Source organism: Schistocerca americana, chromosome 9 (genome assembly GCF_021461395.2).
Source record: "Schistocerca americana isolate TAMUIC-IGC-003095 chromosome 9, iqSchAmer2.1, whole genome shotgun sequence".
NCBI classification, from domain to species: domain Eukaryota; kingdom Metazoa; phylum Arthropoda; class Insecta; order Orthoptera; family Acrididae; genus Schistocerca; species Schistocerca americana.
In genome coordinates this window covers 68,658,432-68,685,833 of record NC_060127.1, presented here as the reverse complement: position 1 = coordinate 68,685,833, position 27,402 = coordinate 68,658,432, and the positions used below count along the sequence as shown (strand labels likewise).

The following is a 27,402-nucleotide window of genomic DNA, read 5'->3' as shown; positions in this document are numbered from 1 at the left end:
GCCTTGCAGGCGCAGTCCTAGAACCACGACCCGAAAGACTGCTCTACGATAACTCCCACCCGCATTCTGTTAGAATGACAAAAACCACTCTACATGAGTTGGATTGGGAAGTCATTGCACACCCACCTTATTCATCTGATTTTGCGCCCTCAGATTTGTACCTTTTCCGCTCTCTACCGAACAACCTTCACGGAATTTCTCCTTTCCGGATGAAAATGCGCTCCGAACATGACTCGACAAGCTTTTCGTCTCAAAACCACGTTATTTCTACTGTCGCGGAATCGAAATGTTACCCCAGCATTGACAGACTGTTGTAAATAGTGAAGGAGAATATATTATTGATGATTTAAGTCTCTGTCGTGAGTATATGTAGTGTTTATTAAACTAACGGAAAAACGCTATGGACTTATGTACCAATCCAGTATTTGATTTTTGTTGGCTTACTTTCAATAGTCTAGCAGCTAGCAATCTCTGAAATATCTGATGTAACAGGTAGGCCACGAAACCGGAACTTTGGAAAAAATATGCTGCGCAGCATTTCAGACATACGCGTGTTTCGTAATGTTGTGTCCAGTTGTGCAAGTCCCTAATACGCATGATGCCTGTTTCTTGATAAGCATCGTACGAGAGTGTCGTGCTCACCACCGGAATTTCCCTTTGCAGCCCTTGTGATGTCGTTTGAGCTTGTATTTCGCTCGCCTTATCTTCTTATTACGATGTATGCGCTTCTAGAGATAAGGACAGCAGTCACCGACTGTGTTTTCAAGTACTTCTGCCGGTAGTATAAACAGCAGTATCACTGTGAGCAGAAGACAGTCCGTAACCATTTTGCCTCTTCCACTGGTCTGCCAGCAACTCAAGGCAACAGCGAGATGGCCAGCAAACTGCAGTACATTACTTTCTACAATGGCCAGAAGATGCCCATTGTAGGCCTGGGTACTTGGCAGGTATGTTACATTACGAAGATTTGCATACGTATTGACCAACGCACATTGTTTGCTACATTCTCAGTGAGTCTGTTGATCTTCCTCAAATATTTTTCCCTATTTAAACAAAAAGACATAAACAAGAGTTTGATCTGAACGAACAGGGTGATTCAGGGCGAATGTCATATAACTTGGGAGGTGATTCTACATGCGAAAATAAACCGAAATAGTCCTATGAACATGTATCCGATTTTCGATCGTTATGGAACTGGGGCGCTGTGGTGGACGGAGTGGTGGTGGAACGTGTGACGGATCCAACCTGCAAGAGGTCTTCAGAAAATCTCCCACCCATCTGAATGTACCCGTTAATGCGTTGGAAGGCGGGCTTTAATGCGAGCAAAAACGTCGGTAAAGTGAGCGACAAGTTCTTCATGTGTGTTCACCTTCGTAGCGTACACATCCCCCTTTAACCAGCCCCATAAGCAGACGTCTAATGAGGTTAGGCTGGGTGATCTGTCAGGACAGTTAATGGGTCGACCGTGGCTAATCTACCCTTTAGGAAATGCGTTATTTATACTGGGACACTTGTCTGGTACGGCCAATGAGTGATCCATCATGTGGCAAGTACATCTGCCGTTGTTGCTCCAATGTTACATCTCCAAAGAGTGCAGGTAGTTCTTCTATCAGAAAACATACAAATCCTGCCATTTGGCAGGAACGCCAGGTCGTCAGTCTTACCACACCAGGTGCTCACTGAGAACTTAACTTGGAGTCTTGTTTCCCTAGTGTCATGTGCGTTTTCCATCGCCCAGGTATGAAAATTGCACATGTTTATGATACCATACACCTCCTGGCATTTGGCAGGAACGCCAAGTCATCAATCTCACCACACCAGATGTTCGCTGAGAACCTAACTTGGAGTTTTGTTTCCCTAGTGTCATGTGCGATCTCCATCGCCCACGTATGAGACTTGCACATGTTTATGATACCATTACGTGTAAATGTAGCCTCATGTGTAAATAAAGTGTATTGCACTACGTTTTTGTGTACAGCCAACCATTCATAAAATTGTTGTCAGCTTAGTGTGTCACCTGGATGCAGATGTTGCTCGGGCTGCTCATGGAATGGGTACAAGCCCTCAGAACGTAACGTTCTCCATACCCATGTTTGTGGAATATCGAACTCATAGCTAATGTGCCATGTATTGGTCGTGTGACTCCATTATATCATTGCGATAATGTCTTCCGTTTCCTCAGCTGATTGGATAGCCTCATGTTCTGATGTTATGTGTACACTGAGTAGTATACAGCAAACCTGGGAAATATCTTGGCACAGGGGGTTCGTCAATCAGGGAAACACTTCCCATATTATGTCAGAGCCGCATGGGCACCGATATTACATTGCCAGTATACAATTAGCATGTCTGCGTATTCTGCATGGGTAAACGTATGTGGTATGTTGGTACTCATACTCGCAATGGACTTTTTTGCTTAAACAACACTCAAGCACAACATGCACACAGCCTCACAACTGCTCTCTGATTCAACACACATTGCACACTGGGTTTACTTGCAGCTGTTGCCTCGATGCAGTATCACAGTGCTCCATCTGTTGGAAAATCCCCACACCTCATGTAGGATCGATCATCAATCTGTCCTACCATTATAGTATCCACCATAGCGCCTACACAGCATTTCGGTAAGTAATATTTAAGATTTGGCGGTCTGTGTTGTTTCTTCCATTTAACCAGTGTCCGCTTTCATCATGCGTAACCAAGGTCAGAAATCCTTAAACTTATGTACCTCTGAGAAATCTACAAGGCATTCTCCACATGTCTCTCATTATGTGCCAACTTGAAAGAAACATCGATCTACTGGTAAGAAAAACAAACATCAATTGATTTAGTTCTCAATTCATGGTATGTCTTTGGTGAGACAGTATGTTTAATACTGTAATGGAGTGCCAATTTTTGTACATGTTGACTGCTATAAGATACATGAGACAAAAGACACGCATGTGTGGGACAGATATGTATGGGCCTTCCGCCAGAGGTTAGAGTCCTCCCGCAGGCATGGGTGTATATGTTGTTCTTAGCATAAGTTGTTTTAAGTAGTGTGTAAGTCTAAGAACCGATGACCTCAGCAGTTTGGTCCCTTAGGAGTTCACAAACACGGATATGTATGATGGATTAGTGTGCTGCTTAGGTTGGTCAGTACCTCCGAATACATTCGGCAAGATCAAGCCAATAACGCTTACTTTCCCCTGAGCAGCAGGTCAGGTGCTGAAGTGTGGGTGCATGAATCCAAAACTGTTGGACTAACCTGACAGGTGTGGTCCACTTACTGGTGCAGTTACAACCATGCAGAAAACAGCCAAGTAGAACACAGTGGGACAGGAGCGCAGTGTCTGTGAAACTGAAGAGCTGTCTTGGAAGGAGTCCCAGAGGGTCCAGTCATACATGCTTTACTATTCCTAAATACTATCCAATTCGTGTTCATTTTTGTCCTTCTGCAAATGTCACTATAATGTGTAATTACAAGTCACGTAGTTTTAAGTGGTTTTTTTTTCGAAAATATTACATTTTAACTAGTATCTTTCTCTCAAAGTTGCCTTTCTTGCAGCTTCTGTTGAGCTGCTATAACATGCAAGTTGTTCCAGATCATGACGGTCGAAAGGAGATCCTAGAAACAGAGTTTTAAGGTCTGTAACACATGACCGGTAAATGAATATTTTTCCAGTACGAGACCTTGCGCGGCAGTGTTTCATGATAAGTAACTGCATGCTGCAGTGACAAGTGGTTATACAGGCGTTGCCGACCGCAGCGCCGTATTCTGTATTTGAATATGCATGCCCATACCAGTTTCTTTGGCGCTTCAGTGTACAAGGAGGCCAATGAAACATATGTAATTCGAAAGGAGCACAAAGAAAAAAATCTTGTGTGTAAATAGGCGCTGAGAGTGGGAAAAGGAAGCAACACACAGTCGTGTGTGATGTGATCACGGCAGAGTATGGCACTGTCTCTCGTTAGTGGCTGGTTGTCGAAAGTGGATTCTTACTTTTGATTTATGAGTCTCCTGACTGGTTTGATGCAGCCCTCCATAACTTCCTCTCCTACGCCAACTTCTTCATCTCAGAGTAGCACTTGCATTCAATGTCCTTAATTATGTTGGATGTATTCCAATTCCTGCCCCTGCTGCCCTGCTTTTACAAGGCCCTCCAAACCCTCTAATGCCATGTGCTCCGCCTTGCCTTCTGTATCCACCTTCCTTCCCCCACACGACTCCTGTATGACTTTTTCACCTTCCCCCACCTCCTCCTTTTACTCCAACATCTCCGCATTCTTAACACTGTCCACAAAAAAATGGTTCAAATGGCTCTGAGCACTATGGGACTCAACATCTGTGGTCATCAGTCCCCTAGAGCTTAGAACTACTTAAACCTAACTAACCTAAGGACATCACACATATCCATGCCCGAGGCAGGATTCGAACCTGTGACCGTGGCGGTCACGCGGTTCCAGACTGACGCGCCTAGAACCGCACGGCCACAACGGCCAGCTAACACTGTCCAGAGGCTTGATACCCTCCACCCCCTGGTTTCCTCCTTCCTCTCCACTCCTCACCCGTTGCTGCACCTCTAACGCTGTATCCCTCCCTCTCTCCACCTCCACACCCACTATCTCCCTCATCAGGGCGTTTTCCAGCGCCTTTCCCTCCCGGATGTTGAACTTCGCCGTGATATCTACCCTTCCTTCCAACTGTAACCTGGCCTTGTTCCCTCCCCTCCTCAGAGCCCCCCTTTTCCTCTCCCCTCTTCCCAAAGCGGATTTTCCTCCTTGCCCCCCCCCCCCCCGAGTCGCTGCACCCCCTCCTCACCTGTGCCCCTCTCACGTCCTTCCCTCCCCAACCCTCTTCGACACTCCCCTGCCCGTCTCCCCCCTCCACCCCTCCCACCCTTCTTCCCTTCTCCCTCATCTCCATGCCCCTGGCAGATCCTGTGTTTGCTCATCGCCTTCAGTGAGCTACGTCAGTATTGTGCTGTTCTCCTGTGTGTCCAGAGCTATGATTTTAATTGTGTGCTGAACTTGTACATAGTGTTACTGTCAGTGATCTTTATGTGCTACGCCGTCCATGGCTACTTTTATGCTCCAGCCCTACTTCGCCTTGTGTTCTTTTAATTGTCCCAGTGCGAGGTTTTTTTTGTGTACAATACTTTTATCAGGTTTTTAACTCCATTTTACAGTCGTCCCCTTTTTATGCATTCTCTTCCATTATTTTCCCCCTTTTTATGTTTATGTACGCCATATTTCTCCTTTGTAATTTTAAATGTCTTCTATTGTTTAATTAATGTCTTTCGGCTGAAGAGCAGCGCATATGCTGCTGCCAGCCTGCCCCGGGTGGGGAATTGAAGTACAATAAAGAAGAATAGAATCCAGTCCCTGCCTTTCTCTACAGTTTTTACCATCCACAGCTCCCACAAACAACATTCACATTTTTCCTTAATGCCTTAACATTTTTCCTTCGTTTTTGTCAATTTTTCCATATGTTCCATTGCTCACCGATTCTGTAGAGAAAATCGTCATTCCCTGTCTTATCACTCACTTCTAACATCCTTCTGTAGCATGACATCTCAAACGATTGTGTTCTCTTACGAAGAATCCCAAGATTCACAACAGAATGTTATGTTCCAAACACAAATTCTTACAAATTTGTTCTTCAAATTAATTCCTACTAGATAGGCCTGTGGGCGAAATTAGACCAGTTGCGTTTATAAAGCAACGCGATTCAACGTTTGGTTTTACATAATTAACTGGAATTTATACATATTCAGATTCTTAGTTCATATCTGCCATAAAAATATAGCTGTGAACGATTATATGTACAAGTCATTGGACCTGATCTATCATAAAAAATGTTGTGTATCTTAAAGTGATGCATTCCACGTAACACAATTTGAAATTTTAGCCTCAGAACTGACTGTGCCAAATGCTGCAGTGTAGCTACGAATATTACTGGATTTATTCTTTGATTTCTCCTTAATTGTTCGATTGTCTGAACTGTGTCCTTGATACAGTGCGTTGAAAAATGTTTTTTGTACTAACGGTGGTAAATTAATTTTCTCCTATTACAACACAGCGAGAATACCGTTGTATCTCGTGTAGTAACCTCAGGTGCAAAATGCTACACATTACAAAATCTGCTGTGTAAATTCATCAAAATGTAATTATAGCTCTCAAAATTGTTGGTAATCACGTTTAGTTCACATTAAATGTATCTTTCAAAACACGAAGCGAGGCAGCACAGTGGCTAGCACTCTGGACTCGCATTTGGAAGGACCACAGGTGAAATCCAAGTCTGGCTATCTAGATTTTGGTTTTCCGTGACTTCCATAAATCGCTCCAGGCCCGACTTCCTTCCCCCATCCTTGAAACAATCAGAGGTTTTGCTCCATCTCTAATGACCTCGATGTCGATGGGAAATTAAACTCTAATCTTCCTTCCCCGTTTCAAAACCACAATGGAGACGTTTGCTTCCTTTTACCACTCTCAGCGGCTACGTACACACGTGATTTATTCTTTGTGCACATCTGTTGCAAAGTACCTTTCAAATTATGTATGTTTCATAGGCCTCCTTGTATACTTGAAATTAAAAATCGGTGCTTCAGTTTTAGTGTTCACGTATTAATATTATGATGTTTCATGGTAAAAGATTTCTTTCACAGTGTAGTGACCTCTTTGACTGCGCTAGTCAGCATTATAAGTCGATCTTGTTTTATCCTGAATATGTTACTCTGCTTCCAAAATAGCAGAATTCCTTAACGTAGTCTACTTCGTAGTCTCCAGTATTGAAGGTAACTTTATCGCTAAATGGCTCTGAGCACTATGGGACTTAACCTCTGAGGTATGTTAAATAACGGGATTGAAATTTGTGGTGAAACAACGGCAATGATAAGATTCACTGATGGCACTGTTATCCTCATTGAATGTGGGGAAGAATTACAGGAGCTGCTTAATGCAATGAACAGTCTGACTACAGAATACTGACTGAAATTAAACTGATAACAGTGACGAAAATAATGAGGTGCAGATGAAATGAAATTAGCGATAAAGGCCGGCCGTTGTGGCTGAGCGGTTCTAGGCGCTTCAGTCCGGAACCGAGCTGCTGCTGCGGTCGCAGGTTCGAATCCTGCCTCGGGCATGGATGTGTGTGATGTCCTTAGGTTAGTTAGGTTTAAGTAGTTCTAAGTTCTAGGGGACTGATGACCTCAGAGGTTAAGTCCCATAGTGCTCAGAGCCATTTAGCGATAAAGTTACCTTCAATACTGGAGACTACGAAGTAGACTACGTTAAGGAATTCTGCTATTTTGGAAGCAGAGTAACATATTCAGGATAAAACAAGATCGACTTATAATGCTGACTAGCGCAGTCATAGAGGGCACTACACTGTGAAAGAAATCTTCTACCATGAAACATCATAATATTAATACGTGAACACTAAAACTGAAGCACCGATTTTTAATTTCAAGTATACAAGGAGGCCTATGAAACATACATGATTTGAAAGATACTTTGCAACAGATGTGCACAAAGAATAAATCACATGTGTACGTAGCCGCTGAGAGTGGTAAAAGGAAGCAAACGTCTTGATATTTATAACTGTGAAGATACGCTCATCATCCATTAAAATCTCCAACACTTGAACGTCGAAAATTGAAGTGTTACCAACTTCTCCCCCCGCGTAACCATTAGCTGTTACAGTAGCAATGACACACGAAAGTAACAATATTCCGTGAAAGCGCGTTCTAGGGCTGTTCATGCTTACGTGGTTCATTTGCAGTGACACACGCATACAGAGCAGTTACTAAGCGACAACTGCTAGGTCGATGATAATACGCAGACAAAGTAATGGGAAAAACATGGACATTGATAATTTCATTCCATTGTGGTTTTGAAACGGGGAAGGAATATTAGAGTTTAACGTCCTATCAAAAAATGGTTCAAATGGCTCTAAGCACTATGGGACTTAACATCTGAGGTCATCAGTCCCCTAGGCTTAGAACTACTTACACCTGACTAACCTAAGGACATCACACACATCCATGCCCGAGGCAGGATTCGAACCTGCGACCGTAGCAGCAGCGCGGTTCCAGACTGAAGCGCCTAGAACCGTTCGGCCACAGCGGCCGGCTAACGCCCCATCGACATCGAGGTCATTAGAGATGGACAATCTCTGATTGTCTCAAGGATGGGGAAGGAATTTGGCCTGGAGCGATTTATGGAAATCACAGAAAACCAAAATCTAGATAGCCAGACGTGGATTTCACGTGTCGTCCTCCCAAATGCGAGTCCAGAGTGCTAAACACTGTGTTGCCTCGCTTCGTGTTTTGAAAGATAGATTTAATGTGAACTAAACCTAATTCTCAATAATTGTGAGAGCTATAATTACATTTTGATGAACTTACACAGCAGATTTTGTGATGTGTAGCATTTTGCACATGAGGTTATTATACGAGATACAACGGTATTCTCACTGTGTTGTCACAGGAGAAAATTAATTTACCACCGTTAGTACATAAAATATTTTTCAACGCACTGCATCAAGGACACAGTTCAAACGATCGAACAATTAAGGAGAAATCAAAGAATAAATCCAGTAATATTCGTAGCTACAGTGCAGCATTTGGTACAGTCAGTTCTGAGGCTAAAATTTCAGACTGCTTTACGCGGAGTGCATCACTTTAAAAGATACACGACATTTCTTACAATAGATCAGGTCCAATGACTTGTACATATAATCGTTCACAGCCATATTTTTATGGCAGATATGAACTAAGAATCTGAGTAAGTATAAATTCCAGTAAATTATGTAAAACTAAATGTTGAATCGAGTTGCTTTATGAACACAACTGGTCCAATTTCGCCCACAGGCGATACTAGTAGGAATTAATTTGAAGAAGAAAGCCGCGCGGGATTAGCTGAGCGGTCTATGGCGCTGCAGACATGGACTGTGCGGCTCGTCCCGGCGGAGGTTCGAGTCCTCCCTCGGGCATGGGTGTGTGTAATGTCGTTAGGTTAGTTAGGTTTAAGTAGTTCTAAGTTCTAGGGGACTGATGACCTCAGAGGTTAAGTCCCATAGTGCTTAGAGCCATTTGAACCACTTGATCCCCGCGAGCACGCAGAAGTGCCGCGACACGACGTGGCTTGGACTCGACTAATGTCTGAAGTAGTGCTGAAGGGAACTGACACCATGAACCCTGCAGGGCTGCCCATACATCCGTAAGACTACGAGGAGGTAGAAATCTCTTCTGAACAGCACGTTGCAAGACATCTCAGATATGCTCAATAATGTTCATGTCCGGGAAGTTTGGTGGCCAGCGAAAGTGTTTAAACTCGAAAGAGTGTTCTCGGAGCCACTCTGTAGCAATTTTGGACGTGTGGAGTGTAGGATTGTTCTGCTGGAATTCCCCAAGTCCGTCGAATTGCACAATGGACATAAATGGACGCAGGTGATCAGACAGGACGCTTACGTACGTGTCACCCGTCAGAGTCGTGTCCAGACGTATCAGGGGTCCCATATCATTCCAACTCCACACGCTCCATACTATTACAGAGCCTCCACCAGCTTAAACAGTCCCCTGCTGACATGCAGGGTCCATGGATTCATGAGGTTGTCTCCATACCCGTAAACTTCCATCTGCTTGATACAGCTTGAAACGAGACTCGTCCGACCAGGCAACGTGTTTTCGATCGTCAACAGTCCAAATGTCGTTGTTGACTGACCCAGGCGAGGCATAAAGCTTTGTGTCGTGCAGTCATCAAGGGTACACGAATGGGCCCTGATGACTGCACGACACAAAGACCTTGTCGATGATGTTTCGTTGAGTGGTTCGCACGCTGACACTCGTCGATTGCCCAGCATTGAAATCTGCAACAATTTGCGGAAGGGTTGCACTTCTGTCACGTTGAATGAGTCTCTTCAATCGTCGTTGGTCTGGTTCTTCCAGAATCTATTTCCAGCCGCAGTGATGTCAGAGATTTGAGGTTTTACCGGATTCCTGATAGTCTCGGTACACTCGTAAAATGGTCGTACGGGAAAATCCCCACTTCATCGCTATCTTGGAGGTGCTGTGTCCAATCGCTCGTGCGCCGACTATAACACCACGTACAAACTCACTTAAGTCTTGATGACCTGCTACTGTAGCAGCAGTATGCGATCTAAAAACTGCACCAGACACTTGTCGTCTTATGCAGGATGTTACAAAAAGGTGCGGCCAAACTTTCAGGAAACATTCCTCACACACAAAGAAAGAAAATATGTTGTGTGGACATGTGTCCGGAAACGCTTACTTTCCATGTTAGAGCTCATTTTATTACTTCTCTTCAAATCACATTAATCATTAAATGGAAACACACAGCAACAGAACGTACCAGCGTTTCAGACACTTCGTTACAGGTAATGTTCAAAATGTCCTCCTTTAGCGAGGATACATGCATCCACCCTCCGTCGCATGGAATCCCTGATGCGCTGATGCAGCCCTGGAGAATGGCCTATTGTATCACAGTCGTCCACAATCCGAGCACGGAGAGTCTCTACATTTGGTACCGGAGTTGCGTAGACAAGAGCTTTCAAATGCCCCCATAAATGAAAGTTAAGAGGGTTGAGGTCAGCAGAGCGTGGAGGCCCTCCATACAGTGACGTGGTCAACGTTACCTTGTACATCAGCAACTTCTCTGACACTGACATTAGGGTTATCGCCAACTGCACGAAGAATTGCCTCGTCCATTGCAGGTGTCTTCGTTCTAGGTCTTCCCCAGTCGCGAGTCATAGGCTGGAATGTTCCGTGCTCTCTAAGACGCCGATCAATTGCTTCGAACGTCTTCCTGTCGGGACACCTTCGTTCTGGAAATCTGTCTCGATGCAAACGTACCGCGCCACGGCTATTGTCCCGTGCTAATCCGTACATCAAATGGGCATCTGCCAACTCTGCATTTGTAAACATTGCACTGACTGCAAAACCACGTTCGTGATGAACACTAACCTGTTCATGCTACGTACTGATGTGCTTGATGCTAGTACTGTAGAGCAATGAGTCGCATGACAACACAAGCACCGAAGTCAACATTGTCTTCCTTCAATTGGGCCAACTGGCGGTGAATCGAGGAAGTACAGTACATACTGACGAAACTAAAATGAGCTTTAACATGGAAATTAAGCGTTTCCGGACACATTTTTTCGTTATTTGTGTGTGAGGATTGTTTCCTGAAAGTTTGGCCGTATCTTTTTGTAACACCCTGTATAGGCGTTTCTGACCCCATCGCCGTATACTGTATATTAAGATATCTCTGTATTTGAATACGCATGCCTATATCAGTTTCTTTGGTGCTTCAGTGTAATGCTTAAAGGTTATCATTAACATGAACACCAGCTGTTGTGCTGTTGTGATGCGCCTGAGAGGTATATCTGATTCGTGTCTCATGAAGTAATAAGTTACATTATTTTCGTTGCTGGTATACCTCTGAATATAAATGTGATGGTTTCAGTCATCGACAGGCGATGTCGGAAAAGCTGTGGACGCGGCTCTTGAGGCTGGCTACCGGCACATCGACACCGCCTACTCCTACCGCAACGAGAAGGAAATCGGAGACGTCCTCAAGAAGTGGTTTGACTCTGGAAAGCTCAAGCGGGAAGACGTGTTCATCGTCACAAAGGTAGGAGGGTACCTAATATATACAAAGCTCGCAGTTACTGACACATATAATGTGATAAGAGCTCATTAAGGACCGTTGTTACTGCAATGGCATGCTGCACAAATCTACACATTTATGTAAAAAATCATTATATGTACGTCGAGCGTTTTTTAAGTAAGTACCGTTTTGCCACACCGCGGCCGCAGCGCTGCGGTCGGCGTTCTGCGCATGCGCACTGGGTACCTACATCTGTTGTCTACACACTGACGCCATTACAGTCTGATTCTTCCTTGTTTATGTTGTGTACTTGTTCAAATGGCTCTGAGCACTATGGGAGTTAACAGCTATGGTCATCAGTCCCCTAGAACTAAAACCTAACTAACCTAAGGACATCACACAACACCCAGTCATCACGAGGCAGAGAAAATCCCTGACCCCGCCGGGAATCGAACCCGGGAACCCGGGTGTTGTGTAATGAGTGCTTAAGATGCCTCTGATAATCGTGAGTCCCGCCGACTGTGAAGTACGGGCTGTTCCAAGATTTCTTAGTGCTAAAGACCTAAAAGCGATCGATATTCATCTGTGCAGTTTATGGAGAAAACATTATGAGTAATGGAATGGTAAGAAAGTTGGTGAGAGCATTTAAAGATTGCCGCACAAATGTGCATGATGAACAACGGAGTGGGCGTCTTTCGATCGTTTATGAAAGTTTGGTGCAGGAAGTGGACAATAAGGTGAGAGGAAACGGACGCTTTACGATTGCCTCCTTGCGGGATGACTTTCCTAATGTTTCTCGTAGTGTTTTGTATGGCATTGTGACCGAGAACTTGAATTACCGAAAATTGTGCACACGTTGGGTATCGAAAATGTTGACGAATGTGTAAAAAACCAAACGTTTAGACAGTGCATTGACTTTCCTTGAGCAGTACCACAACGACGGTGATGGTTTCTTAAGCCAAATTGTTGCAGGCGATGAAACGTGAGTGGTCTACCTCACACCAGAATCAAAGCAACAGTCCTTGGAAAGGCGGCATTCAAATTCACCCAGAAAAATGAAGATTAAGCAAACAATTTCTGCCCGGAAAATCATGTGCACAGTTTTTTGGGACACAAAAGGAGTATTGCTTGTGGAATTTCTGCCTCGTAATGAGATAACCAATGCAGCAGCTTACTGTAAGACATTGCACAATCTGCGCCGTTCAATTCAGAACAAATGACGTTGCAAGTTGAGCAAGGGCATCGTTTTGCTGCAAGACAATGCCCGTCCACATGTGGCGAATCAGACCAAAGATCTCATCACATCTTTCAGATGGGAAACTCTGGATCATCCTCCGTACAGCCCCGATCTTGCGCCCACTGACTACCATCTGTACCTGCACTTGAAGAAACACCTGGGCGGTCAGCGTCTTCAAGACGATGACGAAGTCAAAACAGTGGTGATGCATTGGTTAACAAGTCAGGCGGCAGACTTCTATGTGGAGGGTGTTCAAAAACTGGTACAACGTTATGACAAGTGACTCAATATTGACGGAAATTATGTAGAAAAGTAAATTAAGGTACAGGCTTTCATGTAAAAATAAAATTATTGAGATATCTTAGCACATCTTTTTTTTTTTTTTTTTTTTTTGTTTCGAAACGGTACTTACTTAAAAAAACATGCCTCGTATGTACGTTTCATATCTCCTCATAAGTCACTGCATCTGTTTGAACCAAACCTGGGACCAATATCGCCTACCTTGTGCCAAGAGGCATCGTGGGGATACGGACCACGTAGCCCTCATGGGGGTGAGGTCAGAGGTGAAAAAGTGCTGACACAGAAGTAACTCAAGAACATCTGGAGCAGTTCCAGGCATAATATGTACAGACACAGAGGTGACAAAAGTCAAGGTATAGCGATATGCCCATATAAATGTGGCGGTAGTATCGCATACACAGGGTATAAAAGGACAGTGCATTGGTGAAACTGCCGGCCGCGGTGGCCGAGCGGATCTAGGCGCTTCAGTCCGGAATCACGCGACTGCTACGGTCGCAGGTTCGAATCCTGCCTCGGGCATGGATGTGTGTGATGTCCTTAGGTTAGTTAGGTTTAAGTAGTTCTAAGTTCTAGGGGACTGATGACCTCCGATGTTAAGTCCCATAGTGCTCAGATCCATTTGAACCATTGGTATAATGGAAACGTCGTGTGACGAGGGCCTCCCGTCGGGTAAACCGCACGCCTGGTGCAAGTCTTTCGATTAGACGCCACTTCGGCGACTTGCGCGTCGATGAGGATGAAATGATGATGACTGGGACAACACAACACCCAGTCCCTGAGCGGAGAAAATCTCCGACCCAGCCGGGAATCGAACCCGGGCCCTTTGGATTGACATTCCGTCACGCTGACCACTCAGCTACCGGGGGCGGACGAACCATTGGTGAAACTGTCATTTGCCTTGAGATCGTTCACGTGAAAATGGTTCTGGCGTGATTATGCCACTTGATGGGAATTAACAGACTCTGAACGCAGAATGGTAGTTGGAGCTAGACGCGTGGAAATCGTTAGGGAATTCTATATTCCGAGATAAATTAAGAGTGTGTCGAGAAAGCCACATTTCAGGCATTACCTGTCACCACGGGGAATGTGGTGGTCGAGGGCCTTTGCTTAACGACCGAGAGCAGCGGCGTTAGCGTAGAGTTTTCAGTGATAACAGACAAGCAACACTGCATGAAATAGCCACAGAAATCAATGTGGGACGTACGAGGAACGTGTCCGTTAGGCCAGTGCGGCGAAATGTGGCGTTAACGGGCTATGGCAGCAGACGACCGACGCGAGTGCCTTTACCAGCACCACGACATCGCCTGCAGCGCGTCTCCTTGGCTCGTAACCTTTTCAGTTGGACCCTAGACGACTGGAAACCCGTGCCCTTGTGAGATGAGTCCCTGTTTCAGCTGTTAAGTGCTGATGGTAGGGTCAGCGTGTGGCGCAGACCCCACGAAGCCACGGACCCAGGTTGTCAACCATGCACTGCGCAAGGTCGTCGTGGCTCGTTAATGGTGTGGGCTTTGTTTACACGGAACTGACTGGATCCTCGGTTATGTTCTGCTGCCTGCAGATCATTTGTAGCTATTCATGGACTTCATGTTTCCAAACAACGATGGGGTTCTGTGGATGTGACAATGCGCGATGTCACCAGCTACAATTGTTCACGATCGGTTTCAAGAACATTCTGGACAGTTCGAACGGCTGATTACGCCACTCAGGCCGCCTGACGTGAATCCCATCGAACGTTTAAGGGACATAATCTGGAGGTTAGTTTTATGCACACAATCCTGCGCTTGTAACACTTTCGCAGTTATGGACTGCTATAGAGGTAGCTTGGCTCAATATTTTTCCAACGACATGTTGAGTCCACCCCACGTCGAGTTGCAGGACTACGCCAGGCAAAAGGACATCCGACACGATATTAGGAGGTATTCCATAACTTCCGTCAACTCAGTTTCTAGAATAACGTGACTGTATTTTCAAGATCGGAAAACCGTAATCTGAAATCGCTGATGTATGTGAAAAGTATGTCATTTTAGACTACTGAAGACCGTGTGTTTTAAACTCAGCGGTCTTTCTTCTCTTTTAGGCACAAAATGTTTAACTTTTGTTCTCTCGCTCAAGTCCAGTCAAATCTGAAAAAAGAAATATATTTTACAAAATTTCTGTATGAAATTTAGCCCACCTTTACCTCCCACTCTATAAAAGTGTGGTGTGCGTACTGTAAGACCTTCGGTACACACACCATCAGATTATTTGACTTGTTGCTCTAACGAAGTAGGCAAGTGTCAGCAATATGTCTCGTGGTCTTATCATGGCGTGTTTATCTTCTGCCGTTAGGTCAGACGATAGAAATGCCACTTGCACGCTTAGAGTAGCAGATTGACAGTGACCAACTTTAAACAGAGCTTGATTAATTTTCACACATATTTATTAAAATAATAAAAAACATAGATATTACGTAACTTGATTCTGGATGCTGTTTACAATTGACAGTCTGAAGTTCCTTTGGTCTTGGTGCGTTAATCTTATTCTCACATATTTCTGATACTTTACAAAGTGTCTATACATTTCTCTTCATGGCTATGTACAGTAATATGATAATCTTATTAGGCGCAGACTGAAACTTGACTACAGACTAATGCAGACCAGTGCAGACTGACTAATTGGAGGTCTGTACACTCGTTATAATACCTCGCGTGTTCAGGTGTCACTGCGCGAGTGTGATCCGCGAGGAGAAATGTTCTACCTTAGCAGCAATCTCATTAGCTGCGTTACAATAAATACGCGGATCAGCGGAAGCAGAATTTGGTCCGTCTCTAAGGCAGCGCCATCTCGTAGTGCGGAGACGGACAAGTGCTGCGCCTGCGCTGTTGTGCTTAGCGGGGCGCATTCTATTGGGAAAGTTGTGTACGCGCTGACTATGCGGAACTATGTACACAACAAAAAGTCTACGTGTTACCAAAACTATATCCCCACAAACTGGTATCCAACTCCTATGCTAACCTTTCACCAAACGGAACCTAATTTGAACTGAACTGTAACTGATCTGAATGCAGCTTGTCTCTGTATTAAATTCGCAACTGAAGTAAAACAATTACCTGGACCTAATCAAAATTCCGCTTACCTCGCGTCTTGACAACATTGTTGCAGATTTCTCGAAAGGACAACAGCAAACATCAAGCAGGCAGCGGCTAAGCTACATTTCTATTTCCAAACAAAATTTCCAAACTATACTCAAACTGTTTCATACCACATGGTACAATGTCGTAATGCGTAATGAAAAACAGTGGGATGGGGAGGGCAACTATTCCTACGAAACGATATTCCAAGACAACCGTTTTAGAAGTAAGTATGTATTCAGAAAGACTAAGATTTCGCGTGATCTTCACGCATAACATAGGTCTGAACAATACTATGTTTATCAAAGTGAACAATGATTTAAAAGGGGCTAAAATGTTAACAGATAATTTCTGTAAAAATCAAACAGCTTAATCAGTTGATATGTTAATGCACGACTCAGGGAAGACACTATGAGCTATCCGTCCGGTCATTGAAATGTTTGTTCTCTTCCTGTAGTCTCGGCAGTTGTCATACTATACATTGGTTACAGAATATGAGTCATGTGGTAAGAATACACTACCGTCGCAAGTAAATGTGATGAATAGTGAGAGCAGGCGAGATACCACATAGACGTCTCACAGAAATGAAAACAACAAATAAACGGATGTGAACTACGTTGCAAAAAAGGAATTCAAAAGTCAAGACTTCGAACACGAACAGCAATTTTACAAACGTTAAAAACATACGAGGGTCACTCCAAAAGAAATGCACACTATTTTTTTGTTAAATCAATCTTTTATTCTACATGTTTGAAAGTTTTACAGTGTGTAGATACATCCTTTAGGAACAATATTTTCATTTCTCCGCATAATTTCCATCCCTCTCAACTGCCTTACGCCATCTTGGAACCAGCGCCTGTATACCCATACGGTAAAATTCTGGACCAACCTGTTGGAGCCACTGTTTGGTAGTGTGCACAAAGGAGTCATCATATTCAAACCTTGTTCCACGAAGAGAGTCTTTCAGTTTCCCAAAGAGATGATAGTCACATGGAGCCAGATCAGGACTGTAAGGCGGGTGTTTCAGTGTTGTCCATCCGAGTTTTCTGATCGCTTCCATGGTTTTTTGACTGACATGTGGCCGTGCGTTGTCGTGCAACAGCAAAACATCCTGCTTTTGCCGATGTGGTCGAACACGACTCAGTCGAGCTTGAAGTTTCTTCAGTGTCGTTACATATGCATCAGAATTTATAGTGTTTCACTTGACATGATGTCCACAAGCAAGAGTCCTTTGGAATCGAAAAACACCGTAGCCATAATTTTTCCAGCAGAAGGTGTGATTTTGAATTTTTTTTTCTTGGGTGAATTTGCATGATGCCACTCCATTGGTTGCCTCTTCGTCTCTGGTGAAAAATGATGGAGCCATGTTTCATCACCTGTCACAATTCTTCCAAGAAATTCATCTCCACCATTCTCATACTGTTGCAAAAGTTCGCTGCATTCCGTTTTTCTTGTTTCTTTGTGAGCCACTGTCAACAGCCTGGGAACCCACCTGGCACAAACCTTTTTTAACACCAACACATTCAGTATTCTGCAAACGCTTCCTTCCCCTATCCCAACGTAGCCTGACAATTCGTTCACTGTGATCCGTCTGTCAGCAGTCACCAATTCGTTAACTCTCTGCACATTGTCTGGGGTGTGTGCAGTACGAGGCCTACCGCTGCGAGGACAATCCTCAATATTGACGTGCCCGCTTTCATCACGTTACCTGCTTGCCCACCGACTAAGTGTACTGGTATCGACAGCAGCATCTCCATACACCTTTTTCAACCTCTTGTGGATGTTTCTCACTGCTCAGGTTCACAGCACAGGAATTCTATGACAGCACGTTGCTTCTGACGAACATCAAGTGTAGCAGCCATCTTGAAGACATGCTGTGACGCCGCCATGCACGGGAACAGGTTGAACTAAGTTTGAAAACAAGCGGGAAGGATGTATCTACACACTGTAAAACTTTCACACATGCAGAATGAAAACTTTATTTTTACAAAAATAGTGTGCATTTCTTTTGGAGTGACCCTAGCATGTTTTGACAGAGCACAAAGAAATTGTGTGATTATAAAAGTGTCGCGTTCATTTTTTGCAGCTTATGTGACAAACTGTTATGTTTTCATCATTTCCTTGGGAGTGATCACATTCACATTCATACGAGCACCTACATCGGGTAAGGAGGAATGTCTCACTCAGTTACCTGGCACACAAATTAGGCGCGACGATAAGAGATTTGCGTCATATGGCGCATCTACCTGTACTGTCGCTAATTCCGTGTATGACATGCCAGACGTGTTTTCTGCTGGAAGATTTGGTTGACTTGTCGCCTTGTGATCAAACGTTTGCGGTTCCCATTCGAAAACCACTTTCTTTCGGCTGCTAGGTGTGCATAATCAATTGTCATTATGTGTCCCTACCTTACACCTCGCTGTTGCAAACTGACGTTACACCACGACACAGACGTAAATTTGAATAAAGCGAACAGCGAAAAAAAAGAAAAGTTGGCACAAAGGTGGTGTGAGCACAGATCGCTCGCTTGGTAGCTCAATACCATAACCACTTAACCACGACGCCACATCTGCTTCTGGCTGCTTTATATTGCAGTTCTTCTTCTTGGACCCTTCACTGTTTCTATTGTGCTTTTTTTTCGCAGTCCAGTACAGCTTCTTCCTGTTTTCGTGCTTGATCTGTATTAAGTTTTTGACTGGCTGTCCACTGGGCTCTCTTACCCTTAATTATGAGGGGTGGGAGGGGGTGTGCGATGGGGAGTTTCCCTTTTAAGAATGTATCAGACTGCGCAGAGGGGAAGATTGTCACGACAAGATCAAAGATTGCTTAACAGTTACATAACTTGCCCTCTCTCTAACATGCACATCAGTAACACATACACTACTGGACATTAAAATTGCTACACCAAGAAGAAATGCGTATGATAAACGGTTATTCATTGGACAAATATATAATATTAGAACTGTTACTTATAATCCGTCTTCATTGCAAAATTTTTTATTCATATGACCGGTTTCGGTACATTCACGACCATCTTCAGATTTGATATTTCAGTTACAGGAGTAACCCGTCCAAATCCAGCAACTTTCACATGCTGACGCTGACGCAGCATGTGAAAGTTGCTGGATTTGGACGGGTTACTCCTGTAACTGAAATATCAGATCTGAAGATAGTTCTGAAGAACCGAAACCGGTCATATGAATAAAAAATTTTGCAATTAAGACGGATTATAAGTAACACTATATAATCACTGTTGGCTGCTATCCCATTAGACATTATCTCTGTTTTTGCAAATACTAGAACTGACATGTGATTACATTTTCACGCAATTTGGGTGCATAGATCCTCAGAAATCAGTACCCAGGACAACCATCTCTGGCCGCAATAACGGCCTTTATACGCCTGGGCATTGAGTCAAACAGCGCTTGGATGGCGTGAACAGGTACAGCTTCCCATGCAGCTTCAACATGATACCACAGTTCATCAAGAGTAGTGACTGGCGTATTGTGACGAGCCAGTTGCATGGCCATCATTGACCAGACGTTTTCAGTTGGTGAGAGGTCTGGAGAATGTGCTGGCCAGGGCAGCAGCCGAACACTTTTTGTATCCATAAAGGCCGGTACAGGACATGCGGTCGTGGATTATCCTGGTAAAATGTAGGGTTTCGCAGGGATCGACTGAAGGGTGGAACCACGGGTCCTGTTCAAAGTGCCGTCAATGGGAACAAGAGGTGACCGAGACGTGTAGCCAATGGTACCCCATGCCATCACGCCACATGATACGCCAGTATGGCGATGACGAATACACGCTTCTAATGTGCGTTCACCGCGATGTCGTCAAACATGGATGCGACCATCAGGATGTTGCAAACAGAACCTCAATTCATCCGAAATAATGACGTTTTGCCATTCGTGCACCCAGGTTCGTCGTTGAATACACGATCGCAGGCGCTCCTGTCTGTGATGGAGCGTCAAGGGTAACCGCAGCCATGGTCTCCGAGCTGATAGCCCATGCTGCTGCAGAAGTCGTCTTCGTGCAGATGGTTGTTGTCTTGCAAACGTCCCCATCTGCTGACTCAGGGATCGAGACGTGGCTGCACGATCCGTTACAGCCATGCGGATAAGATGCCTGTCATCTCGACTGCTAGTGATACGAGGCCGTTGGCATCCAGCACGGCGTTCCGTATTAGCCTCCTGAAACTACCGATTCCGTATTCTGCTAAGAGTCATTGGATCTCGACCAACGTGAGCAGCAATGTCGCGATACGATAAACCGCAATCGCGATAGGCTACAATCCGACCTTCATCAAAGTCGTAAACGTGATGGTACGCATTTCTCCTCCTTACACGAGGCATCACAACAACGTTTCACCAGGCAACGCCGGTCAGCTGCTGTTTGTGTATGAGAAATCGGTTGGAAACTTTCCTCATGTCAGCACGTTGTAGGCGTCGCCACCGGCGCCGACCTTGTGTGAATGCTCTGAAAAGCTAATCATTTGCATATCACAGCATCTTTTTGCTGTCGGTTAAATTTCGTGTCTGTAGCACGTCATCTTCGTGATGTAGCAATTTGAATTACCAGTAGTGTAACAATCAAAATGACATGACCATCTTACAAGCGTACCAGAGCAAATATCTTTCAAGTACTGATGTTGTCATGATTCCCGTCTAACGATGTAGAGAGTGCACTGACCGGAGGACTCCTTATTTCCAGCTGCCAATGATGGGCAACAGGGCGTCAGCGGTGGAGAAGTACATCAAGGTGTCCCTCTCCGCCCTGCAGCTGGACTACGTCGACTTGTACCTGGTGCACAACCCCGTGGGGATGCAGGACGTGGAGCAGGGGCGCTACCCCAGGGGCCCAGACGGCATGGTGATGCTCGACATGGACACCGACCACGTCGCCATTTGGAAGGTACTGTACTCACTGCACTTAACGTGCTCTCGTGTACCCGTTTCCCTAACTCAGTCACAGATTAAAGAAACGAAAACATGATGGAAAACATCAAAAGCTCTGCCCACCAAAAAATTTGTTCGATTTCTTCTGGGTACGTGTCCGCGGAGTCTTGCGCAACGGCATACATGAATAAAACGTTCTCGGTTTTCCAGCCGCGTCAATTCGAATAAAATCCTCGAACTTTCGATGGCCATCTCCGCCATCGTCGTCAGGAGTTCACTGACTGCCGGGGCTGCTATGGTTTCTCGCTTATATAGGCGTGATGACATCATCAGCAACCAATCAGATAGACCCAATGTGGGGCGCGCGCGTAAGTCGACCCGGGCAGCTAGCGGAGCTGTTGCCCGTGGCAGCACCGGTGACGTCAGGTGGCGTCAGGGGCAGGCACCACGTTTGAAACCGCCGCTCCCGAATCTGTCTCTGCTTTCTTTCGATGTCCAACGCCCGTCCCCATGCCCTGCTGAGAGTGTATCCCTGGTCTCTGCTGAAATTGTTGTTGTTTAAACGAATCTCGGCCGCTTCCTTTAAACGGAGTCCCAAGTTGTAGACGCATGAGCCAACACTTTTGTATTTTGAACTGCATTTTATGTCCGTTTTCTAGGGAATGCTCCGCTATGGCCGACTTGTCAAGCTCCCTTTGCTTTATATGGCGCTTGTGCTCAGTACAACGCTCCGCACCCGTGCTAATTGTTTGTCCGATATACATGCTGCCACATTCACAGGGTACACCGTACACGCCGGACACTCGAAGAGCAATGTCGTCTTTAACAGGGCGCAACATATCTGTCTTGGGGCCGGGCCGGAACACTGGTCATAGCCCATGTTTCTGCAGCAGACGTCCTAACTTACTGCTAGTTGCTCCACAGTATGGCAGGAATACAGTCCGTTTGGTCTCTTCTACTGATTCACCAGTTGTCTTTCGTCGGCGGCCCTTGAAAGCGTTTGCGATTTCTCTTTTGCTGTATCCATGTTCCGTGGAAACACGTTCTAAGTTTTACAATTCAGACCGTAGGTGGTCGTTGTCAGAGATAATCTTGGCTCTATGAACCAACGTGTTCAGGACAGCTTTCTTGGGTACAGGGTGATGTAACCTATTGACAGTCAAGTACCGATCAGTGTGTGTTGGTTTCCGGTACACTGAATGACCAAGCTGGCCTCCTGCCTTCCGCTCAACCAAAACATAAAAGAATGATAGCTTGCCGTGCTTCTCCATCTCGGCAGTAAATTTAATGTTGGGATGGACACCATTCATATGATCGACGAACTGCTGTAGTGTATCTTCACCATGAGGACATATCAGGAAGGTGTCATCAACATATCGTGGAAAGAAAGACGCCCGTAATGTGGTAGTTTGCAGAGCCTGCTCCTCAACTCCATGAAGAAATTTGCAACAGCTGGAGACAGTGGTGATCCCATGGCTGTGCTTTCCGTCATCTCATAATATTTATCGCAGTACGAAAAGTACGTTGTCGTTAGGACGTGACGGTAGAACTTAATGATTCCAGATGGAAAATGCAGCGCCAAAAGATAGAGCGTATCCTGTATTGGCACCCTCATAAAAAGTGACACAACGTCCAGGCTAACCATTAGGTCGTTTGGGCCTATCTTCATCCTCTTGAGTGTCTCAACAAATTTCTACGAGTTGACAACATGGTGTTCGCAATGTCCCAATTTTGGTGCTAATAATCCTGCCAGATGTTTAGCAAGTCTGTAGGTGGGCTAACTGTTTGCACTAACAATGGGCCTCAGAGGACCACTTTCCTTGTGTATCGTTCTTCTGAGTACCCCCTCGTAACACTGTATTTGGAAGTTGCTTGTGGATGAGTCTCTGTACGGGAGTGTAGATTTGGAAGTAGGGCTGAGTGGATACAGAGCGCTGTGCTCGGCTTGTGCAGGCAATGGAGGCCCAGGTGGACGCGGGTCGCGCGCGCTCCATAGGACTGTCCAACTTCAACGCGCGCCAGATCAAGCGCGTGTGGGAGTCCGCGCGCATCAAGCCGACCAACCTGCAGGTGGAGATGCACGCCTACTTCCAGCAGCGCGAGCTCAGGGCCTTCTGCCGGGCGCTGGACATCACCGTCTGCGCCTGGGGTCCCCTGGGCACCCCCGGCATCTACTCGTTCGTTGAAAAGCAAGGCGGCGATGTCAACAAGTACGTACACCCTGATCTCCGGGTAGCTGTAACATTGTAATCATCATGCAACTACTAGGCTTACATTGTTTGTTTATTTGCAACATGCTCCATTACAAGTTCTTGTGTCACTACATGTATGTATTGGGCATATGTGTGGAGTGGGGTGTAATGTTTGTGTTGTATGATGATGTTGTTGATGGTGAAGGTAAAACCTGGTGCCAGCACATAGACTACTCCTAGCGAATAGCAATAAGGAGGTGGGCAAGCTTAACTTCTTCATCCGATGGACGGGTCAGCAGCAACAGTGTCACAACCCCTCACTACATCACACACTGCGGAGACGTTTGGTACACTATGTCATCAAAAGTTTCTGGACACCTGGCTGAAAGTGACTTACAAGTTCGTGGTGCCCTCCATCGCTAATGCTGGAATTCAGTATGGTGTTGGCCCACCCTTAGCCTTGATGGCACCTTACGCTCTTGCACAGTCAGGTGCTGGAAGGTTTCTTGGGGAATGACAGTGCATTCTTCACAGAGTGCTGCATTGAGGAGAGGTATCTAAGGCGGTCGGTGAGGCCTGGCACGAAGTGGCGTTCCAAAACATTCCAAAAGTGTTCTATAGGATTCAGGTCAGGACTCTGTACAGGCCAGTCCATTAGAGGGATGTCATTGTCGTGTAACCACTCCGCCAGAGACCGTGCGTTATCAACAAAAAATGTTCAAATGTGTTCAAATGGTTGAAATGGCTCTGAGCACTATGGAACTTAACTTCTGAGGTCACCAGTCCCCTAGAACTTAGAACTACTTAAACCGAACTAACCTAAGGACATCACACACATCCATGCCCGAGGCAGGATTCGAACCTGTGACCGTAGCGGTCGCGCGGTTCCAGACTGTAGCGCCTAGAACCGCTCGGACACCCCGGCCGGCTTCAAATGTGTGTGAAATCTTACGGGACTCAACTGCTAAGGTCATCAGTCCCTAAGCTTACACACTAGTTAATCTAAATTATCCTAAGGACAAACACACACACACACGTCCGAGGGTGGACTCGAACCTCCGCCGCGACCAGCCGTATGGTCCATGACTGCAGCGCCTGAGACCGCTCGGCTAATCCCGCGCGGCCATTATCAACAGGTGCTCGATCGTGCTGAAAGATGCAATCACCATCCCTGAATGGCTCTTCAACAATGGGAAGCAAAAAGGTTCTTAAAACATCAATGTAGGTCTATGCTGTTATAGTGTCACGCAAAACAACAAGGGGTGCAAGACCCCTCCATGAAAAACACGACCACGCCGTAACACCACCGCCTCCGAATTTTACTGTTGGCACTACACACGCTGGCAGATGTCGTTCACCGGGCATTCGCCATACCCACACCCTGCCATCGGATTGCCACATTGTGTACCGTGATTCGTCACTCCACACAACGTTTTTCCACTGTTCAGTCGTCCAGTGTTTACGCTCCTTACACCAAGCGAGGCGTCGTTTGGCATTTACCGGCGTGATGTGTGGCTTATGAGCAGCTGTTCGACCATGAAATCCAAGTTTCTTACCTCCCGCCTTTCATAGTACTTGCAGTGGATCCTGATGCAGTGTGGAATTCCTGTGTGATAGTCAGGATAGATGTCTGCCTATTAGGCATTACGACCCTCTTCAGCTGACGGCAGTCTGTCAGTCAACAGACGAGGTCAGCCTGTACGATTTTGTGCTGACACAAGTGACACCCGGCCACCTGACCACGTACGAAGTCCGTGAGTTCCGCTGAGCGCCCCATTCTGCTCTCTCACGATGTCTAATGACTACTGAGGTCACTGATATCCATATCAGTAGGTGGCAGCACAATGCACATAATATGAAAAATGTATGTTTCTGGGGGGGAGGGGGGGGTCGAGTACTTTTGATCGCATAGTCTATTTAAATCATGCCACTGGGGTGTCCGCCCCAGTAGCTGAGTGGTCAGCGTGACGGCTTGCCGTCCTCTGGGCCCGGGTTCGATTCCCGGCTGGGTCGGAGATTTTCTCCGCTCAGGGACTGGGTGTTGTGTTGTGTTCATCATCATTTCATCCCCATCCGGCGTGCAGGTCGCCCAATGTGGCGCCGAATGTAATAAGACCTGCGATATGGCGGCCTGACCTGCCCCGCGAGGGGCCTCCCGGCCAATGCCGCCAAACGCTCATTTCCATTTTTCCATTCCATGCCACTGGGGTAAAGTCTGGCGATCGGGAATTTGATGCCACCACCTTTCCTCCCGTTTCTGGCCAAATACTGGCAGTGAAAATTTTTCCCACCACCAGGATACTGCCTTACCCAAAGGTCGAGTATCACCGCACAAGTGTTAATTAGCGACCTCAGCCACGGAAGTGAGTGGCAAAAATTGTTGTTGTTGCGGTTGTGATGGTGGTGGTGGCTGTGGCCTACAGTATAAAGACTGCTTTCATGCAACTCTCCATGCTAGTTTATCATGTGCAAACATCTGTACCTCAGCATAACTAGTGCAACGTATGACCATATGAACCTAGTAACTGTAATTAAGTCTCGGTCTTCCTCTAGAATTTTTACTACACCATCTCATTCCTCTATTACGAAACTGACGGTTCTTTAATGCCTCTGGTTCACTCCTTCTGATCAAGTTGTATCATGAATCTATCTTCTCCCCAATTCAGTTCAGTACATCCTTTGTAGTTATACGATCTAATTTGCTCTCTGGGTGGAGCAGTCTCTATAATCAACTCTCATAACAGACTAAGGCTGTAAACCAGATTGGGGTTCAGCCTTGGTCAGTCACTGTTCTTGGCCGTGCTGCCACAGTCTTGAACTCACAGCGTATAGCTAAATGAACATGGTCCTACTGTAGGTTGAAGATTATTTTATTTATTTAGCCAGAACATCACATAGTCTACTGGAAATGGTTCCTCAGAACTGCTATGAAGTCTCAAGTGTGAATGACGGTGGTGATCGCTCATACAGTCAGTGTTGGATTTGTGTTGTTATGGGTGGGGGGAAGGGAGCAGGTGAACCCCAGTGCCAGCACGTGGCCTACAAATCCCTAATGACACCAGTGGGGCTGCCGAGCTCACGTCCACACCCAACGGACGCATTCACCATCAACAGTTTCTCAGGCTCCCGCTCAGGAGAGGCTTGGAACATACTTGAGGTCATTGGCACACCACATGGTGATCGGAAATTGTACAGACTCCTTAGCAACTCGTCCACCACGCGAAGGCTGTCACAGATATATCATACCGCCTGCTGCTCTCCCATTGACATAGATGATCTCCTCTTGTGTCTTTCCAGGAGTAACCACACTACTAACAACTCACTCATCTTTCATGTCAGTTGCCTTGTGTTTTCCCAACTGGCATTGTGTTTTTACGAGGGTAATCCCAAAAGTAAGGTCTCCTATTTTTTTATAAGTACAGAACTCTGTTTGTGTGGTAATTGCTCACACTGTTATGAAGAGTGCTTCACGCGCTGTGTGTAAACATGCGCAAGCCGCGCTGAGGCGCTCAGTCTTGGCTTGGCAGCCGTTGAGAATAGAGCTCCCGTTGGATGTTACCGCCAAGTGCGAATTGCGCGCAGTTATTTGGTTTTTGAACGCAAAGGGCACTGCGCCGATTGAAATCCATCGCCAATTTACGGACGTGATTGGTCAGTCGTGCATGGATGTCAAAAATGTTCGTAAGTAGTGTAGAGAGTTTGCATCTGGTCGTACCGAAATTCACGACGAACAAAAGAGCGGGAGACCGTCAGTTTCTGAGGAGACAGTGTTGAAGGTTGAGCAAAGCATGCGTGAATATCGGCGGATCATCCTGGATGATCTCTGCACGTTGGTTCCTGAGGTTTCCCGAAGCCACCGCCCACAGAATTTTAACGGAAACATTGAACTACCGGAAGGTGTGCACAAGATGGGTGCCACACATGCTGACTGAGGACCACATGCGGCCACGAGTTGATGCTTCCCGCGCATTTCTTCACCGCCTTGCAGCCGAACAGGACAACTTTGTGGACTCAATTGTCACGGGTGACGATACCTGGGCATACCACCTTACACC

The 27,402-nt window shown here is 45.8% G+C and overlaps 1 protein-coding gene across 1 annotated transcript in view; it reads left to right on the top strand.

Annotated features, from left to right (window-relative positions):
* The first annotated feature begins 814 nt into the window (after positions 1 to 814).
* LOC124550874 (1,5-anhydro-D-fructose reductase-like) overlaps positions 815 to 27,402 on the top strand; it is a 43,714-nt gene continuing 17,126 nt past the window's right edge. Inside the window, exons 1-4 of the mRNA XM_047125625.1 lie at positions 815 to 947; positions 11,467 to 11,634; positions 20,971 to 21,171; positions 23,109 to 23,365. Of these exons, the coding sequence (XP_046981581.1) occupies positions 873 to 947; positions 11,467 to 11,634; positions 20,971 to 21,171; positions 23,109 to 23,365 (701 nt within the window). The 5' untranslated portion in view covers positions 815 to 872. The remainder of the gene's footprint in view (positions 948 to 11,466; positions 11,635 to 20,970; positions 21,172 to 23,108; positions 23,366 to 27,402) is intronic.